The 21850-nt window shown below is 39.7% G+C and overlaps 1 protein-coding gene across 2 annotated transcripts in view; it reads left to right on the forward strand.

Annotated features, from left to right (window-relative positions):
* The window catches only part of LOC145297600 (5'-3' exoribonuclease 1-like), a 194008-nt gene that overhangs the window by 61336 nt on the left and 110822 nt on the right, over positions 1-21850 (forward strand). For both annotated transcript variants that reach the window (XM_080143661.1, XM_080143669.1), the window contains exons 12-17: positions 526-628; positions 10882-10972; positions 12996-13085; positions 14593-14749; positions 16082-16201; positions 19265-19434. In XM_080143661.1, the coding sequence (XP_079999787.1) occupies positions 526-628; positions 10882-10972; positions 12996-13085; positions 14593-14749; positions 16082-16201; positions 19265-19434 (731 nt within the window). The remainder of the gene's footprint in view (positions 1-525; positions 629-10881; positions 10973-12995; positions 13086-14592; positions 14750-16081; positions 16202-19264; positions 19435-21850) is intronic.

Below are 21850 nucleotides of genomic sequence, written 5' to 3' on the forward strand. Positions count from 1 at the left end.
ACAATTTCCTTTAAATACTAAGCAACTATTATCCCAATATATGCAGAATTTTTTCTTATATTACTAAGAAAACAATTAGAAACTTTAATAATTTTTCACTCTGTAAAACTTCTTACAACTTTTATTCTAGACAGGAGAAATCGAATCAATTAAATTGCATGATTACGTCAAGAACTAATTGGGTAATTATGACTAATAACGCATTAAACATTATTGGTACTTATGCACTTATGGCAGATTATGTACTGTAGCTGATGTTTTTAATCAAGTAGTTAATTCTTTTATACTGACTCATTACTTGAGGAATCTATAGAAGTGCATGTGGATGTGTATATCTAGCGAGAAAAATGGAATGGGTAGAGAAGATAAGTGGGAAGAAAAAAAAAGTTTTAAAAGAAGTATGCTGCACTTTACCCCCTGGTAGCCTTTTTATAAAATATTTAATTTGTAATATTGAACTGTTATTCAATATCTTCTTACAGTATTCCATATTACATTTTGTTTATTTGTTTAATTTTATTTCAGCGAAATCTTGAACAGTTTGAGATTGATGAAGATGAAAAATTGATTGACGGCTTAGTGGATAGTGAAGAAAGTCCTGAATGTGAAATACCCCAAAACATTAAAGGTGAGAGATCAGTTTTTTTTTCGTTTTTTTTTTTTTTTTACTTTATAGGAAGAAATATAATTGAATGTTTCAACATTTTATCCCTCTCTCTCCTCATTTTGCAAAAAAAAAACATTGTTCTTGGCCTTTTGGTCAAGATCAAAGTGTAGTATCTGTTCTCTGATACATACACAGCGATAGGCAGTCGTGTTCTGGCGACACATTCTCGTGCCCGGAGAGCTTGTTGGGTAGCGTTCTGTCCGCACCCCCACTTTGTCTGTCTTTCTCTGCTCTCCCCCCTCCCCCACGGGGGGGGATCCGAGCTGATAATTTACGACCTTCCCGCGAGGGAGGGTCGGAAACACTTTCTCTCTTCCCTCCACTAACCTCCCACTCCCTCTCTCAGTTCTATCTCCCCTCTTGCCGCCTTTGGCGCCACTTCTTTTTGGCGCCAAAGTCGGCTCCCAATTTGGACGCCGACTCCACGTCACTCATTTTGGTGAATTATACAGAAGAGAGAGAGCTTTTTTCAAAAATGGACACCCCCAGCTCGGGGACCACCAATACAGATACCCCCAGCCAGGAGGCTACCACAAGAAAAACTGCTCCCCAAGAGGACGGCTCCCCAACAGGGGAAGCAAAAAGCAACGGGGCATACCGCCCGGACACGAAACCGAAGGACGCCCCCCAGAAGGGAGAAAACTCACCAGCAGCTCCCCAAGAGGGCGACTCCCCACAAAGGGGAGAAAAAACAATGTTGGACAGGGCATCCCGCTCTGACAACAAAAATCAAGAGGCAGTAGCCCCAAAGGACGATAAGAGAGACAGTGCTCCCCAGGAGGGCTACTGCCCCAAAAGGGGAGCAAATCAAGAAAACGAGGGGGCATACAGCCTAAACCTCCCCAAAACAAAAGGGGCAAAAGCTCCCAAGGACAATGCTCCCCAGGAGGCCGACTCCCCAAAAAGGGAAGTATTTCCTGGAAGAAGTATAGAGCAGGGAGAGTCGGTCCCAAAGGAAAGCGGAAAGGGAAATGCCCCTCAAAATAGCAACCCTTCCGCCAAGGAACAGCAAAAACAGTCCAACCTCACCAAAGATCCAACACCAACAAGAGGGTTGGCATGGGGGAAGACTGTAGAGAAGCAACTGTCCCCTCAAGAGTATAAAGACTTGTACTTGACCAAGTACAGACAATACATAGAGGGGGCAGAAATTAAACCAGTGCCAGGCGCTTGGGAGGCAATCGAAGACAGAGTGCTCTCCCTCATCATCTCGGATATGCCGGAAAACCGCCTCCTAGGGATGAAAAAGGAAGACATGGCAGGGCTCCTACATAAGCTAAATATCCCGGTATTATACCTGTACCAGAGGAGCTACGCCATGTGGGACATCCTCCTACCCACCAAGGAAGATGCAGAGAGACTCTCCCTCCAAGAAATAAAGCATGGGAGAGTCAAACTAACACCTGAATACCAGGGCAAGAGAAGGACTCGGGTGCAGGTATTTAATGTGCCAACCCAAATACCTGCGGAAGTATTAGGATGCCTCTTCAGCCAGTACGGTGAGGTAGAACAGGTGACCCCAATACGGTCAAAAACTGGGACTCACCTGGGCTGCTACACAATAGCAATGAGGCTGAAGAGGAAAGGTTTTCAGGCAATACCACCGCTGCTGACATACAAAGACGCCAGCATAACGGTAGTGGTGGAGGGCCGTCGTCCACACTGTTGGTTCTGCCAAAAGCAGGGCCACATGGCTAGGAGTTGCCCCCAAAGGGTAACCCCTAATCCAATAACCCAAAAGGCGGTCACATCCACTGAGACAACGCCCGCACCAAAACAGGCGGCAACAACCCCTGCAACTGCAGCACCAACCCCAGCTCCAAGGAAAACTCAAACCACCCAGGAGGCCAAGGGGGAAGAATGGAGCACGGTAGTGAGACAAAAGCGGAAACACTTAATCCCTTCTGCCACCGTCCCACCACCAGCCCAAAAATCGAGGCAGGAGCCTCTGCAAATGCAGAAACAACAACAGCCACCGCAGCCAATGCCGCGGAAACAACTGCAGCAGCAACTACTGCAACAGCAAAATCAGCAAGTGCAGCAGAAGCAGCAGCAGCAACGACACCAGCGAGAGCAGCAACAACAAAAACAGCTGCAGCAGCAAATAGAGGAGCAGACACAACCAACGGTCCCCACACCAATCGAGACAGGGATCAAGCGGAGAAAAGACTGCTCCTCTGAGGATGAATCCGCAAGTGAGAGGGAGAGGAACTCAACCTCACCTCTCCCCGGTTCATTCGAAAGAATGAAAAAGAAAAACAAAAGAAGAAAAGAGGAAGAAAAGGTGGCCCCCACTCCCTGTGAACATACACCACCCCTAACAACAAAATCCACTTCCACCCCCAAACCACACACTGCAACAACACCAGACACCGCACCAACACCAGACACCGCACTAACACCAGACACCGCACCAACACGAGACACCACACCAACACCAGACACCGCACCAACACCAACACCAGACACCGCACCAACACCAAACACTGCACCAACACCAACACCAACACCAGGCACCACACAAACACCCGTCCCCACACCAAGGCAAACTGAGCCACTACCCCAAAAAGAAAATGAAAAGAATGAACCGAGGGAGAGGAGAGACTCCTCTGCCTCTTGCAGACCAAAGGTCCTTGCCCCTGAGGAACTATGTTATGTAGACCCTCTATCTGTGGCCACAGACATTTCCCATCGGCAGAGGAAAAACTTAAAACCTCTGCTCGATTACAAACAGATAGAGGGGAAAGATGTAAATATCCCCTCAAATTTCCCGGACGCCCCACTCCTAATAACCTTTGTCAGAACTCCAGAGGCCTGCAAGACCAACTTGTGGACAAGGCTGCAGGCCGCTGAAGGGGCGTTTCCGGGAATTGAACTGGTTAAAAAAAATGACCCTTCTCTTGATGAACTGTCAAAACAATGCAAGGGAAGGGTCCCAGTGTTGGTCCATCCGTCACTCTATAGGGCCCTTAAATTGACCTACCCTTTGGATGTCGGCGGCATTGTGAGAGAAGGTCAGGACATGAAAAACCTGACCACCTTGAGCATTGCACACAACGTCGGTGTCCTTTCCCCGGCTGACTTCGGAGCTGAGTGTAACACACCTTAAGGTAGGTACCATGGCTTTGAATTTGGCTAGTCTGAATGCGAGGGGCTTGAGATCATCGGGCCGGGCGGCTCGCCTCCGGCACGACCTCTGGTCCCTGGGAGTGGATGTCGCTGCGATTCAGGAGACGCATTTCGTTTCCTCTGTGGACTGTCAGGTGCTGGCCCGAGACTTTGAGGTTTTCTCAGCATATGGCAGCCCGCGGGGGAAGGGAGTTTCCGTGCTGGTTAAACGTACCCTGTCGGCGACGGTCGACGTTGTCCATAGAGATGCAGTGGGTAGGCTGGTTGTGGCCGATGTTGCCGTAAAAGATTCTGTGTTTCGGGTGATTGCGGTTCATGCGCCCAGCACCGCTCGTGAGAGGGTCTCATTCTTCAGTCAGCTTGACGCGTTTGTAGATTGTCGGAAGCGGGTAGTGCTAATGGGGGATTGGAATTCCATCTTAGACCCCGACATAGATAAGGTAGGAGGCGGAGCTAGAGGATCGGAGAGGTGCGAGTCCAGCCTGGCTGATCTGATGGCTAGATGCGGTCTGGTCGACAGGTTTCGGGTCGAGCATCCAGGGCGGGAGATGTGGACGTGGACCAATAGTGTTTCCTCCTATCCAAATACTTATTTGGACAGGATGTTAGTTAGGAGAGGCGAAGTAGACTTCTTATCTTGTCCCACGTTCACTTGGCTAGGCCAGACGGACCATAAATTAGTTATGGCCCGGCTGAAGCTAGGAAATAGGCCTAAGTTAGCGGGGTACTGGAAGTTAAACACCTCCCTTCTGGAGAGACAAGACTTCCAAGATCAGTTAAGAGAATTGATTAAAAAGGCACTAGTGGGGGCGGTTACCGGGAGTAAGTGGTGGTTAGGTCTCAAAGCCAAGATCAGAAGCTTCTCCGTCAAGTATGCCCAGCGCCTCGCACTAGATAAGGCCAAGACGAAGAAGAAGCTAGAGCAGAAACTAGCCCAGGCTACCGGGGAGGGTGATAGGGTTAGTCAGGAACTAGCTAAGCAGGACCTTCTACGCGAGACTAGCGAGCGTTACGAAGGCCAAGTAGTTAGAGCTAGGCTTAGAAAGATAGGCAACGAAGCAGTCAATTCTGATGCAGACGTGCGCCGTGAGGTTTCTAGGCGTGGCTCGGACAAATATATTGCAAAAATCAAACATCCGAATGGACGCACCCTGGAATCGACTCGGGAGATCTGCGAGGGGTTTCGAGAACATTTCGAGGAGCGTTTTACGCAGCAGCCCGATCTTCCGGTCCTTGAGTTTAGCGACTATTTGGCCGACTCTCCCCGCCTCGAGGCGGCTAGAGCGGCTGGTTGCGAGGGCCGGGTGACAGAGCAGGAGGTCTTTACTGCGCTGAAGCAGGTCAGCTGTGACAGATCGCCAGGACTTGATGGTCTGCCATACGAACTGTACTTGAGGCTGTCGCCCATGTTTCTGCCTCTTCTGACGGATATGTTCAACCATTGGTTTGCTCAGGGATCCATCCCAGGGCAGGTGACCAAGGGAGTGATCACATTGCTGAAGAAAGGTGACGGGCATGGAGGGGAAGAGTTAGATGACTACAGGCCCATAACTCTGCTAAACACAGAGTTGAAGATTTTGGCCAAGGTCCTGTCGAATCGGCTGCAGGTTGTTATCGACGAGTTGGTTGAACCAGAACAGAACTACGCTGTGAAGGGGAGATCGATTCAGAACAACTTGCACCTGATCCGCATGATCCTAGAGGGGGGAATAGATGACGACACAGAAGCCGCGCTGATAAACTTAGATCAGTCCAAAGCTTTCGATAGGGTCGACCATCGTTTCCTGGCATCTGTCTTAGAGGCCGCCGGTTTTAAACCGGACTTTTGCAAGTGGATCTCCATAATGTATCGGCAGCCCATGGCTGTCGTGCAAGTGAACGGAAAGCGCTCGAAACCCTTTGTTATCTCTCGGTCGGTTCGTCAGGGTTGTCCGCTGTCGCCCCTGCTTTATGTCCTGGCTTTGGAGCCTCTTCTCCGCAAGCTGAGACATGGGGAGGCAAATTCGGCCCTGCGCGGAATGGCTCTGCCTGGCGGCTCAGCTGCCAAGGTATCCGCGTTCGCCGATGATGTCACGATCTTCGTGTCGGGCTCCAGAGACATTGAGGTCGTGTCGGAGGCACTCACACAGTACGAAAGAATTACAGGGGCCAAGATAAACCGCAACAAGTCGGTAGGACTGCGGTTGGGCGCATGGAGTGGCAACGCAAACCTCCCTGCGCCCTTCAGCTGGACAGATGGCCCGGTCCGGATCCTCGGCGTGTGGTTCGGACCGGGTCTCCAGCTTGACAAGAATTGGTTGGAGGTACGGTCAAAGGTGGAGGCTGCAGTCAGTTCGTGGCTTCCTAGGAAACTTTCCTTAAAGGGTAGAGCTGAGGCGTGCGCCACTTACGTCTTTCCTCTCATCCTTTACCGACTGGCCGTACTTCCCCTGCCTGCACAACACCTAAAAGCTCTCGTCGAACTCTTGTCCTCGCTCCTTTGGGACAGAGGAAGACACTGGGTGAGCAGACAGGTCTGTATTCAACGTCCGTGTGAGGGAGGCTTGGGAATGCCGGACTTGAAGTGTCATCGAGATGCTGAGAGACTGGCCTTCCTGAGCAACTATATGCAGGAGGACCAACCGTGGCACCCCGTGGTTACTGCCGCCTTCCCCGACCTCGTTCTCGACCCTTCCATCGAGAGCCGTCGCAGGCCGCGGGGAGAATCTGCCTACATGAAAGAGTGCCGAGCCGCGCTAAAACGACTACCAAGGTCCAGTGACCTTGTGACTGCTACCCGTAGGGAACTCCACAGGGATCTAGTGAGGGAGGCCGCTGACGACCCGCTATGCGCGCGTTTGGGGTGGCAGCAGAGTGAGATCCGCTCCGCGTGGAGCTGGGCGCCAGGTTCGAGTCATCTGAACAATTCGGAGTTCTCTCTGACCTGGCGATTGGCCCGAAATGCACTTCCACTCAACAACATACAATGCAGTTCTGGGTTTCTGGAGTCGCCCGATTGTCCCCGTTGTGGGACAACGGCTGTGGAAACTACGGATCACGCTTTCTTTGATTGCCGCGAACTCCGCCAGTACTGGTCGTATGTCAGTGGGGTGACGGCTCGCATCGATCCTGAGCATCCTCGCCCAATTACTGTATCCAATGTTGTGGACAACGTGAGGCCGCCGTGGGACCGGGAAAGACAAATGGTCTACGTTACGATTCTGGCCGTGGCGAGAATGGTGATTTGGACGTCGCGTCTGCAAGGTTGCCGGGGGGTGTTGTCTTTTTCTGATCAAGATCTGATCGCGTTCTTTAAACACCAACTACGGGTGAAGATCAGATGTGATAGAAGAAGGCTGCATCGCGCGGCATTTGACAGAAGATGGATACATGTGGCAAGTCTGTGTGTACGAAGAGGAGCCAAATTCGAATACGTGTTCCCCGCCTAGGTGTGGAACGCGCAGTTCTGTAAAGTTAAATTAAACAAGTAGTCTCTCAGCTAGCTGAGTGTGTGTTCCATCCCTCCCCGATTAGGAAGCCTCCAAGATCCCCATCCCCTCTTACCTGCAATTTTTGTTTTTCACCCCTTCCTCTAAATTTTACCCATCTTGGAGAAAAAGAAATACAAACTAACCTCCATCCCTTACCCACAAAATTTTCTTTTCTCCATTCACCCCCATCTAGAGGGCATCCCCACCTAGAGACTGACCCGCAGAAGCGAGGTTCCTTTTACAAACCTAGTGGAACGGGCAGTCTATCAACTAGACGGGGTTGGGAGGGTCCTACTAATCACCTTTTGTTTTTTCTTCCCCCTCCCTCGACACAAATGAATTATTGTTACCATTTTATTGTTATCTTTTTTGTTTTTACACGTCAATAAAAAATGTTTTAAAAAATTGGGAGTTACTAGGACGTCCCCCAAGATGAAAGGGTGAATGCGGTATTATGGTGAAAGAAGATACTAGCTGGGAGAAACTTTTGACTTTGTTTAGTTCTGGAGCGACAAGGATGACCAACGACCCCCAAAATCCCCCCTTTTGAGTTGGCCATGTGCCTAAGTTTTTTGTTCACCGTTAATTTTACTGTATTTTTTTAACATGAATAAAAGATTTAATATCTCAAAGTGTAGTATCTGTTCTTCAGATGCTGCACTTCTATTTCTTGTTCTCTTTCGGTGGAGGAGAAATCCTTCACGACTGAGACAATTTTTATTTTTGTACCTTTTTTCCACGTTAAAAAACGACCCTGGTGTCTAACTCTGTCCCGTGGGGAGGCATAGTACCTATTTATGGGGAGGCATAGTAAATAGGTACATTATTTGCTTAACTATTATATTAAAGGCAGTTGTTTGTGTCTAGCTAAAAGTAGGAAATTATACAAAGGACTCCCACAAAGTTATTTATTTTTGTTCATTTTTTCTTTTTCAGCATTGCTTCAGACAATATAGGCAGATTTTTTTTTTTTAATATTGATTCTTTTAAAGGTAATCGGGAACAAAATTATTCAATTTCCATGGGCCCATGTGTAGCCCTGCCAAGGATATCTTATTTTGGGTTCAAATACTCTGTTATTTTGAATATCAAGTCAGGGTTTACTTGTTGGGTGAAGTATCCTTATATCAGGTTGTCTTGACAAACCCCCATACAGAACAGACACTTGAGGATGGTATCTAGTAATTATTCAAACTCTCTCTTCTGTGTGTAGCTATGTGTTCAGTTAAGTCAAAAACTACACGACCCACGTTTTTCAGCATTGCATCAAATAGAAATTTTTTTTCTTAATATTCATTCTTTTTGGGGTTACAATGAACAAGATTAATCAGAAATGAAGGACATTTACAGCAATTTTATATATATAGGATATGTTAGGAATTCAAACGAAGATTATCAACAGATGATCATGGTTTGTGTAGAGAACATGCAGAAACACAAATTCACATTTCATTGGCTAGTATTGTGGAATATGGAAAATTCTGTATAGCTTAATTGCCATATTTTCATAACTTCCTCTTATATATATTAGCAGGCTACCCAGAATTGCCTCGTCGTAAAATATGCTTAAATATGATATTTTAATGCAGATTTTTGCATTATGTTATATTGGACTCAATATATAATAATAATTTAAAAACATTTTTTTTTTTTTTTTTTTAAATGTGACTTGTACGCCACCGAGAATAGAAACCAAAACATTTAGCTTATGATTTACTTTTTTCATTGATGTTAATGCCTGAGGTATGAAGACATGTTTGCTGCTAAAAATTAAAACCTGAACCAATAGCTATTGCGTTATGAATGCATATTCGTAATCCTGTTGTTTGACCTTCACCTGGCAAATTCCATTTTTTTTTAATTTTCATACTTTTGCACTGATTTTCCCCAGCTAAAACTCAAATATAAAGTTTTGCATAGGTTTGAATACCCTATATATTAAGTTTCATGCCTATTTTGATCCATATGTCGTATTTTCTTTTTAAATAAATAGAAAAAAGGCGTTTTTAATATGACTATCAATAAACACACAAAAATAAAGACAAATTTATAGGATTATAGATATATATATAAGATATTTTATGTAGCAATTTTTACTTCTCTATATGCAAGTAGAGCTAGGTAGAATGTTATGAAAATAATATATTTATGGCAATTAAAACAACAGTAGGCAGCCTGGTTGGAAAGAGGTATTATTAAAAAAAAAAAAAGTGGTAGTTGGTAGGCAGGCAGGCTTGAACCTGTAATGTGAAGGAGAAAAAGGAAAGGTTAAAGAAACATAACGTCTTAGCCGATGCATTCATGGCGAAACCGGAAGTCTCAAGCATTGTAATTAACACTTAGTAACACGAAAGGAGATGATGACTTGCGAAAATGTCAACAAAAAAAGCGACCCTCCCCCTCCTTTTAGAAAACTGCCCAGTTGAGGGTGACAGAATTAATGTTTTTGGCCAATTTTTCAATATTTATCATCAGAGACGTTCAGCTTCCAAATGATACCGATCTGGTGAGGATCCGTAGTGTGTGTGTCGAAAGATTTTGGCAGACATACAAATACATACACACATTTTGCCTTTTATATATTAGACAACTAACTATATAAACATAGAGAAATATGTATTCATGTACAAATAAAAAGACACTGGGATTTGTCATAAAATAGAAGATTTTTATAGTTTAATGTTCAAATTTAACAAAGATTTTCAAGAGTGAAATTTGAGTTGGATATCAATATTTTGTTTAAATCTGATTTTTTAAGTAAGGAAACAAATGCATAAAACTGGGAAATCTCTTGAACGCGGCTGAAACCATCCCTTCAATCTCCCCCCTCCACCGACCCCCCCCCACACATTTGCAGCGATAAATACAGCTAGATTTGGCTGATATTTTCTGCAAATGTATAACTATGAAATTTATGCGTTGCTAATTTTTATTTGTATAAAGAGGAAGTTAGCAAGGCTCTTAAAGTACAGATTTACTTTTTATAAATATTTGGTTAACTTGCTGTTCAAATAAGAGTATATTGAGTCATTTTACTTTTTTACTAGCGGGTCATAAAAATATGCTTAAATATATTAATTCATGCATGTTTTGTATTTATTACAGAGCCAATTTTCTATTGAATATTATATATAGTACTGATATTAAAAGTTAAAAAAAAAATGACTTGGGTGTCATCAGCTAGAATTGAAATCAAAACGTTTAGTGTTCCAGCCACGTTCCCTAGTGGTTGAGCTAACCTGCTAGATAGGTAAGAAAGATTTAAAATTAATCCCTTTTATATATATATATATATATATATATATATATATAATGTATGTATGTATGTATGTAAAACTAATAGAAATATGTCGGTAAGTTGAAATGAACCGTTTGCATTTCAATTTTCCAACATATTTCTGTACATGTTATTCATCCATGCAAACAAAGATTTTACAAGTTATGAACCATCATTGGCATGTAGTTATTACTTCCTGTTAATTTTGGTGTTATGTGAGCAGTAGTTGAAAAGTTTATCGGTTAAATATTTACACACACACACATTTACTATTTTATTTATATAGACAAGACTAAATTTCAATAATCTATGAAAAATGTTTTTTAATTCTTCTCTAGTGCCTGACAATTCTGATGCTGAAGATCAGCATTTCACACAATACAAAAAGGAATATTATATGAATAAACTTGAATACAAAGAAGTTACACCGTAAGTATTGAATGTTTAATGAAATTTTTGTTTCAATTAAAATGAAAATGGTTTTAAAACAATATACGCATTTCTGACAATATAAATCATTTTTCGGCACTTGTACAGTTTAGTCAAGACATTAAAAAATGAAAATATCGAAAAAAGATTATATTGTACGTATCCGTTTTGGACTGAAGATCTCGGAAAAAAAAAATTTCATTTAATTTGATTGAGTAGTTTTTTTTTTTTATAGCGGAAAAACACGTTTTTATGAGAGCGCGTTGAAGTCAGCCATTGTGAAATTTGCTGAAGCTGAACAACATGCCACGGGGAGATAACTCAATGTAAAGTGCCGACACTCCCTTCCCATCTTTAATTCGAGCTTTTCTTCCTAAAAATCAAACCTTTTGCTCGCTATCATAAATTTTTTTTTCGCTGTAAAAAAAGAACTACTTGATGAAATTAAGTGAAATTTTTTTTTTTTTTTGGAGAACTTAGTTTCATAACGAATACGTGAAATATAACCTTTTTTCGATATTTTCAGTTTTTAATGTCTTGACTAAACTGTACAAGTACTCATATTTCAAATCAACAGAATACACAAAGGTGTTATAATTATTTATAGCTGTTTCAAGGCAATGTTTATTTCATGTGCATACAACAAAACTGTATTTTTTCAAATGCTGCATCAACAGAAATTATATAATTACCCAGCAAAAGAAAAAATTCTATGAAAATATTTCAGTTTAAACCAAAAACAAAGTAAAAATCACAGGAATAGATTCATTGTTATGCAAACAAAATAGAATAAAAATAAGGGGGGGGGGATTAGTATGGACAAATTAAATAGAGAAATAAATTATTTTTTTTATTTATTTATTTTTTTTTTTTTCCAAATTTTAAATTCATGGAACCAGAACTTATTAACCATTATTATCATTTTTTTTTAAATTTTTTTGTCTTCTGCTGGAGGTTAGACGTTTCATGAATGACTTAAAATTTTTCTTGTTTGCTGCCATTTCGGTTGTGCTGCTTCCCAGGATCATGTTGTCATCAACTGATCCTTTTCATGTAGCTTTGGATCATGGGAAGCCGCTTGAGATTATGATTTCAATTATTCAGACTGCTATTCTCGCTTTGATTTTGAAATTCCATCTACGAGGGGTGTTCCAAAAGTAATGCACCCTAGTTTTTATTCCACTCAAATGGATCGGAGGGTCTTTCAAATTTCATTGTTATAATGACTGAACTTACGCATTCATGACCTGAAAGTTTCATCTTTCTGTTGTAGATATTGACAATATGAGACTCAAAGAAAATAACCCTTGTGCATCAGAAGCAAAGATGTTGAATTCCTAGCAAAAGTGCATTGAGAATGGGTCATAACTATGTACAAAAATAAATTCTGGAAAAGGTCGCTCGTTTTTAATGATATTACTCCTGTCTTCATAGGAAGTTAAAAAAAAAAAAAAAAAAAAAAATAGAAGGCTTTACTTTTGGAGCGGTCTCTACAGATTCACAAATTGAACCTGAAGCTAAAATGTTGTGAAAATAACCAAGATTAGAATTGTAGTCTGAATAGCCATATTTAAAGCTCTAAACAAAACCAATGACCTGTATTCCTCCCTCTTTGGCAGAACACTAATCTTTTATGGTTTTACCTCAGCTAAGCTGATATTCCTTTATATAGATGTATGTAGTATTTATGTATTGACAAATGTAAGGAGTCAGCAAATTTTGTGAGTGTTCGATTTTTTTTTTTTTTTTTTTTTTTTTTTTTTTTTTTTTAATAACCAACTCTCCATCTTGGAAGTGGGATGGGTGGTGGTTAATAATGTTTGTAAGAATTAGTTTTTCAAACTGACTCCAGTTAAATATTTTTTTAAGCTACTCTCTATTCAACTTACGGCATCTGGTATTTTCAAGCGGTCACTCATTTAAATATTAACTGGTATTTATGTTGCTTAACTACATATGTATTAGATCCATAATGTTGCTCACAATGCTGTATTGATGTTGATCTCAATTTTCTCTATTCTAGAGAAGTGCTGCGTCATCAAGCTGAGATTTATGTGACAGCTTTACAATGGATTCTACTTTACTATTTTGAAGGCTGTCAGTCATGGAGTTGGTGAGTTTTTTGTTTTTTTTTTTGTTTTAGAATAATTCTCAGATTTATTCTGTCTTCCAAGATTTGATTAAGCATAAACAGAAAAGAATCACAAATATTACTCAGCTGTTCTGTTATTACATTTTTATTGTCATTAATATGAATAAAACAATTAAAATCCTAGTGCTACCAGATCAGGTTGTCTAAAGATACCGGCTTCCTGACCTAAAATGCACAAAACATTAATTTTATTGTTTTTTTGTTTTTTTTTCCTTTTACGAAAGTCAATCATGTTCTACAAAGTCAAAAGCAAAAACAATTTTCTTCTACACAACAACCAAACCAAACACCATGAATAAATATTTCAAGATATAAAAAACTTGAAGTATAAATACTTTGTTCCGAAATTACTGGGTTCAGCATTAAATAACCCAAAAAGTAGACCATGAAATAAAACAACCAAACCAATACTGTCTGTTTTTTTATTTTATTTTTTTGGGGGGTGGGGGTTAAAAAATGAATAATTAAAGCACTTATTTTCACGTTATCAAAGTTAAATATACAATTGTAAAAATCTAAAATATAAACTTGTTTTGTGCGTATTATTTGGATTCTTTGGACTATTGTTTCCATCTTGAGTTATATTTTGCACAATATTTCGGTCAAAGTAGCCTGCGACCTTCTTCAGATGTTTCTTGTTGAACTCTGAAATCTGCACAAAATTTTGAACGGAATCTTTTCTTCAACTCCTGAGAGCAATACGTTCTCACTCCGTCAGCCATGATTGGGTAAAAGTCTCTGGTACAAATTTTAGGAGCCTTAAACTTATTTGATCAGCAAGATGTCTGTTCACGTTACACTTGAACTTCTGCATGTCTGTACAGTTGGGGAGGTAGGAACGCGGAAGGGAATTCTAAAGTCTAGCAGTTCTGGAGAAGAAACTTTTAGAGTAGAAGGCTTTCTTCCATCTAGGGATCTTTACTGTGTAGGGGTGGGACTTTGCTGCTTGTTGGGGGTATTTACATTGAGGGAGTACAAGGGCTTGTTTGTCGGAGCATCGACTATTAAAATACTTGTAAAACAGGCAAAGGGAGGCAACATTTTGTTGATGAGACAGAGATTGAAGCTTAGATGACAGTTCAGGACTTGTCAGGTTGGCAACTCATTTTTGAACTCCAGGAGTAAGAGACTAGTAACAGATGCACTGGCCCAAATGTGACAAAAATACTCCATACATGGGCAAATGTAGGCTTTGTAGAGGTACAGGATACTTTCAGGCATAAGTAACTTTCTCGCATGGTAGAGAGAGCCCACCTTCTTCACAGCAGACTTAGCAATGCTATCAATGTATCTGTTCCAACTCATGTTCCTTGAATTAATTTTTTTTTTTAATATGATGTTTAAAAAGTTTGTGTTAGTACTTTATGCTATTTTATTTTTGATTTAAAAATGAAAATGAAGGTATAGAGATATGAGTAATGTGTACCCAAATTTATTCATTATTGTTTTATATTCTTTTTGCTTCCAGGTATTACCCTCACCATTATGCTCCGTTTATGAGTGATATTGTAAATATCAAGGACTTGAAGCTTCGATTTGAGATGGGAACGCCATTTCTACCTTTCCAACAGCTGATGGCCGTCTTACCTTCTGCCAGCAAAGAATTTTTACCTCTGCCTTTCCAGGTATTTTATTCATCTGTTTATCTTTTCGAGATATTTGTTATTCGAAAATCAATTGCGCAAGAACCTGTGGCATAGTGGATAAAGTACTTGATTAAATTCAATTGCAAGTTACACTCTTCTGTATTTTATTTTATTTTTATTTTTTTTTTTTTATATAATTGTGGAGAATAAAGAAAAAAAATGTAATCCTCAGGGCAGGCAATACTCAAAATATAATTACTTAGGACTTCTACCCAATCATAGCTGAACGAGAGCATGTTATTCTCATGGATTAAAGAGTTCCATTCAAAATTCTGTGCACATCCCAAGTTCGACAAAAAAGATTTTAACAAGATACACTTGAAGAAGGTCGGAAATTACATTGACCAAAACATTGTGAAAATAATATGAAGATGAGAATGGTAGTCTGAATAATCCAAAAATCAAATTGGCACACCGGTTCTCACCAGATCACCAAAGGTAAGTAATGATGAGCCTGGTCACTACTAGATGGGTGATCATTTGGAAATGCTAGGAACTGTATGTACTGCGCTGGGATATAGAAATTTCTAAGTTGGTATGGGAGGGGGCACATTTAATCCACTGAGAGAGATGCACCCTCAGTCTTCATTAAGACATGGATCTAGGAGAAGGAAAACTCTTGATCTAAAACCTGAAGTTTCCTATCTATTCTCTTTTGTGGCAGCAGTTGCACCAGCTGAGATTAACAGTTGTACCAAAAAGTGCAATTGTTTCGCACAAATCCTTCACCACTATTAACAAATCATCTGTGTGGATTTCTGAACAACCGAAGGGTATTGCTTGCCTGGCGTTGTGGTCGAAGTGTATTGCTTGCCTGGCGTTGGGCGTTGTGGCCAAAGGGTATTGCTTGCCTGGCGTTGTGGTCGAAGTGTATTGCTTGCCTGGCGTTGTGGCCGAAGGGTATTGCTTGCCTGGCGTTGTGGCCGAAGGGTATTGCTTGCCTGGCGTTGTGGCCGAAGGGTATTGCTTGCCTGGCGTTGTGGCCGAAGGGTATTGCTTGCCTGGCGTTGTGGTCGAAGTGTATTGCTTGCCTGGCGTTGTGGCCGAAGGGTATTGCTTGCCTGGCGTTGTGGCCGAAGGGTATTGCTTGCCTGGCGTTGTGGCCGAAGGGTATTGCTTGCCTGGCGTTGTGGCCGAAGGGTATTGCTTGCCTGGCGTTGTGGCCGAAGGGTATTGCTTGCCTGGCGTTGTGGCCGAAGGGTATTGCTTGCCTGGCGTTGTGGCCGAAGGGTATTGCTTGCCTGGCGTTGTGGCCGAAGGGTATTGCTCTGTTTCACTGTAACAAATCTTTTTTGTTTGGTTTTGATGTAGGAACTGATGACATCCGAACACTCTCCACTCAAAGACTATTACCCAGAGAATTTTGAAACTGATCTTAATGGCAAAATGCAGGAATGGGAAGCTGTCGTGTTGATTCCTTTCATTGATGAGGTAAGTAAATTTATTTTTTTATTTTATTTTTATTTTTTTGTATATAATTGTGGAGAATAAAGAAAAAAAATTTAATCACTTGTCTAAAATGCATGGCTAGTTGCATCTAATACTGTTTCTGAATTTTCTTATTGATATGTTTCTAGCATCATCTCATCTTGGTTGTTATAATGTATTTACAATTATCTGCCTAATGGATACCATCACAGCCTTTGAGGCACTATGTACATCCCCATGTGCCACAGTTCAACCGCAACATCAGTGAAAAACATTAAAAAACAAAAATAAAAATCTGTATGATGTACATAACTATGACAAAATGAAAATATCATCTTCCAAAAATCATAAATTGATCAATTAGGTTTATTTTTGAATAAAAAAATCAAACTTTATGCATAATCGAAGAGTGTCTATTTTGTCATGGTCCTGGATATGACCTTAAACTATATCTGATGGTGAGGCCCTGTCTTGCAGGCTTTGGGGAGTGTGGAGCCACCCTTTAATTGCCATTGCTCCCAGGTCCACTCTGACCTGGAGTGGTAGTACCTGTTAGGGTCACAACTATGGGTTAAATAGAAACGACTTGAAAAAAGCATATTCTATTAAATTTTTCTTCAAATTAACTGAATTCGTCATTAAATAACTTGAAAAGGGTTAATATACCATAAAACAAAAAACAATCAGCCAACCAACCATTTTGTCAGCCATTTTGAAAACAATCTAAAAAAAACCAAAGGGTATTAATTCAATAATTCAAACTTATGATATTTATGTTGTAATGCCTACAAATTCCCATTAATAGCCTAAATTTTTTTTTTTTTTATAAAAATAAAACTTTATCAATTTATGTGATTTTTGGTCTGCAATATTTTCTTACTGTTACATACATCATACAGATTTTTCTTTATTTTTGTTTTTTATATAATATAGGGGATATTCTGGATAAGAACCCAAGATTGGAATATGGGGTTCAGAACTGGGAGCAGAAGTACATAGTTGTGCATTTATTGCCAAACAGTACAGGGGTGTCAGCTATCATCTAATACACTGGTTCCATCAAAATTTTTATTTTTATTTTTATTTTTTTAAATTGGCAACAATTTTAAGACTTGTTTAATACATCTCCCTCCACCTGTAGATTTGGTTTTATATTTGTAGTTGAAACTATCATAATCTTATACGTGCTATTCTCACAACACTTTGCTAAGATAGATTCCTATCAAAACAGCACAAGGCATTATCAATACATATTAAAATATGTACGGGGATTGTTCCCAAAGTAAGGTCTCCTATTTTTTTAACTCAAAGACTAAAATATTGAAAACTGGCAACATTTTTGTGCCCAGAATTTATTTTTCTACATAGTCACCACCATTCTCGATGCACTTTGTCAGCTGCTTTTGATTCATAAGTGATAAAAATTCAGAGCGCACTTTGTCACTCACATTTCTGTCACCACTCTGAAATCAACGAACCCATCTCTTAGTGCTGACATCAACTACATTGACTTTGTAAACGTTCAACAGGCATTGATGAATGTTGATCATTCAATTTTTTTCTGCATGGAGAAATTCAATGACACATCTTCGCTTCTGATGCACGTCCATGACAGAAGTTGCTTTCTTAATCTCATACCGTCAGTATATGCAACAGAGAGATGGAAGTTTCAGGTCATGAATGCATAGGTCCAGACATAATAACAATTTGTAATCCCCTTTGATCCATACAAGTCAAATAAAAATAGGTGTTGATTTTGGTATGTCCCTCGTAATATGAAACGGTTGTATGATAGACAACTCCACATTTGAAGAACTTTGTCCAATAATGATATGTGAAATAACGAATGCAATAAGTGTAAGCCATTCTCAACAACTGCCGACTACAATGCTTGTGTGTCATGGTTTTTGCCTTCATCTTCTATTCTGGCCGTCTTGTCTTGGTGATCGCCCAGCACCAGTTTACAAGTATTAAAAAAGATAAAATAATGCAAATTTACAAGAGAAAACACAAATTCCAACACAATGTGTATAGACACATTGGGGAAAGAGGTGGCTGATTAATTTTAATGCATCTAAAACCAAGCTTCTATCTTTACATCATCAATGCTCTGGTGCCCGTCTGGCATCAATTGAAATAAATGGTTATCGTCTTGGGGAGGCCTCCTGTTTTGACAAGCGTCTGGGCTTGACCTTTATTCCTGATCTGAAATAAAACACATCAAATCTGTTGCCAAGGCTGCTGGAAAAATAGTGGAATCATTCTACCGCTTCAGTAAATATCTCGCTGCTGATGCTATTCTCTACCTGTATAAGAGCTAAGTACATTCTAGGATGGAGTGCTATCATTACATCTAGGCAGGAGCTGCTAGAAGCACTTATCCTGCTTTGACAGAGTTCAAAATAAACTTTGTAGCCTAGTAGATGCTCTTTCCTCTTCCCTGCAACTTCTTTCTCACAGAAGACATTTGAAAACCTGTGTCTGCTTTATTTTCATGGCAAGTGCTTGTCTAAGCTCCAATCTATGGTCCCGCTCCCTGCCAAACTTTCACGAAAACACTCATCTAGCTGAAACCACTATCAATAATTTCTCCTACTCTTTATCTGAGCCTAAACCTAAACATAGATTCCATGAACAAGTCTTCTTTCTTAGAACTGCACGTCTGTGGAACTCTCTTCTGTTTCCCTGCTTTCCAGCTGATGACAATATGGTTGTCTTCAAGTTCAATGTGAACAAATTCTTAATGAACAGTCCCCTTAAGTAATCCAAGTTACCAAATTTACTCTACTAACGATTACTACTATTTTGTATCATTAACTATCGTAAGCTCATTAACCCTTATCCTTAAGTGGCTTTTGGGCCTTAATAAGTGGTAACTCCTTTGTAAAAAAAAAAAAAAAAAAAAAAAAAAAATCACTTCCTAACACTCCCTGAAGCCCTGGTTGATCAAGGAGATCACAAAACCTTTGAATATATATATATCATATAATTGTAACAAAAAATGTTTTCTTTTCAGAAACTTAAGATGATTATAATTATTTCTTAAATTTTTTTTTTTCCTTGTAGAATTTTCTTATACGTTGTATGAATGACGTAGCGCACCGTATGACCCCTGAAGAGAAAAAACGTAACAAACACGGCCCTTGTCTTCTATACCAATATGTTCCCCAAAGCCAAGGGGTATATCCGTCCACAATGCCGAAGCGATTCCCTAACCTTGCACATCACTATTCTAAGTAAGTATTTTTGATGAATTTCCAACGAAAATTCATCTTTTTATATACATTTCTTTTTTCATGAAGTGCATTCAGTCTTTCTTTTAGGAATGAAGCCTAAATATTTGTGTCACTCACTCGCTATAAACATACACTATTATACAAGGGATGTTCATAAAGTAATGCCCCCTACTTTTTTATTTGTTATGATGACTGAACTTGTGCATTCATGATCTGAAAGTTTCATCTCTCTGTTCCAGATATTGACAGTGTTGGACTCTAAAAAAAACAATCCCTGTCATGGATGTGTGTCAGAAGAGATGCATCAATGAATTCCTCCATGCAGAAAAAATTGAACCGGTCAACATTCACTGGCCTATGTTGAATGTTTACGAAGTCAATGCAGTTCATGTCAGCACAGTTAGGAGATACATTTGTTGATTTCAGATTGGCTAAAGATGTGAGTGGCAAAATGTACTTCGGACTCCCATGCATGATCACCATCTCATTGCTGGTAAAATTACATAGAGAATGGTGGTGACTATGTAGAAATATAAATTCTGAACCACAAAATGTTTATTTTAATGGTACCACTCTTGCCTTCATAGCTCTTCAACTTTTTTGTGTTTTTATCTAAAAAAATAGAAGGCATTACTTTTGGAATGACTCATATAATATATATACTAGAAGGAAGACCTAACATTGTTCGAGATTGAATGAAGATCACTATTAAGTACTTTTTCATTATGTTCATAATACTTCCTTTTTACTACCCCCCCTCTCTCTCTCATTTCACCCCCTAATATAGTTAGAAAAGCCTGAAATGTTGCAAAAGTTTCTGAATTAGTGTTTGAAGTCTTAAGAGGGGGCCTGTTCTCATGAATCACTTAAAGGTCATGTAGACATTCGGCACAAAGAAGATAGGGATTCAAGACCACTTCTGTTGTCAATAGTGGTTCTTCTCTTTTGTCAAGACTAAAACTTATAACAGAAAAATTCATAGATTCAGTATAATTTTATTACAGTGATGTTAATACCTGATTGGTTTGTTCTTGTCATCCTTGACTACAAATATAATGAATATAATCATCCAAATCTTTGATCAGTAAATTATGCCAAAAATATTGCAATTCTTTTTGTTCTATAAGGAATACAGAAACATTGCACATACACACATATATATAGGGTGTCTAAAAAGTCACTGAATGGGTTTTGAACTTGAATAGATACTTTATTTTTGATATAATTCCATATTTTTGACACAATCTGACAAAAACATTGCAAATTTTTTTTTTTTTTTTAATGCAAAATTCAAACAATCTTTATGAAAAATGTCTTTTAAATGTTGCCCATTTTCAACGTCACATATTTCTGCTCTTTCCAAAACATTATTCATGATAGATTGCAGAATCTCTGGATTACGATTTAACTCCCTTATTTCGTTCCTGATGTTTTCCTTCAATTCTTGCAAGGTTTGGGGTTTGATGTTTTGAGTTCTGCCAGCTTGCGGAATGAAATAAGGGAGTTAAATAGCAATCCAGAGATTCTGTAATTTGTCCTGAATAATGTTTTGGAAAGAACACAAATATGCAAAGCTGAAAATGGGCAACATTTAAGACATTATTTTTCATAAATAAAGATTATTTGAATTTTGTTTTGTTTTTTTTTCAATTTCCCAATGTCTTAGTCAGAATGTTAAAATTATAGAAAAAATAAAGAATCTATTTAAGTTCAAAACTCTTCAGTGACTTTTTGTACACCCTATATATGTAATGTGAATTCTTTTGGTGTTTGTGCATTTCCTGACCCACAATTTCCACAAAGTTTCTCGGATGTGCTCAGCCGCTGGTGGGAATAACAGGGAAAGGTTGGCCGCATGTTCAATTTTTTTATGAACATGCTGTCTTGTTTTAGCCCGGTGTTGCCCGGGTGTTTGGAGGTGTCTGTTGAGAAAAATCAAAAAGTGGTAGTAGGAAGGCAGGCTCAAGCCTGTACCATGAAGGAGGAAAAGCATGAGAAAAAAACGTGATGTCGTTGCTGTAACGACCACCGCCAAACCGGAGTGACGAATGTTTAAATTAAGGCTAGACAATCGAAAAGAGGAGATGACTTTCGAAAATATCGGCAAAAAAAGCGACCCCTCCCTGTAGAAAAGTGCCCAGTTAAGGGTGGAGAAATTGTTTTTAGTCAATTTTTCGGTATTTGTCATTTGAAGGGTCGAGCTTCCAAACAATACTGATCTTGTGAAAATCCGTCGCCTCTGTCGAAAGTTTTAGGCAGACATACAAACATACATACATACATACATACAAACATACATACATTCATATATTGATAGTTCAAATTTTCAACCAAACCGATTAAAAGCTTGCCCTATCTCTGATAACCTTTTATGTAAAATTTCAAATGTTTAGACCAGAAATTGTCTGAGTAATTT

Source organism: Euprymna scolopes, chromosome 2, assembly GCF_053919585.1.
Source record: "Euprymna scolopes isolate OS-2025 chromosome 2, ASM5391958v1, whole genome shotgun sequence".
Lineage (NCBI taxonomy): Eukaryota > Metazoa > Mollusca > Cephalopoda > Sepiida > Sepiolidae > Euprymna > Euprymna scolopes.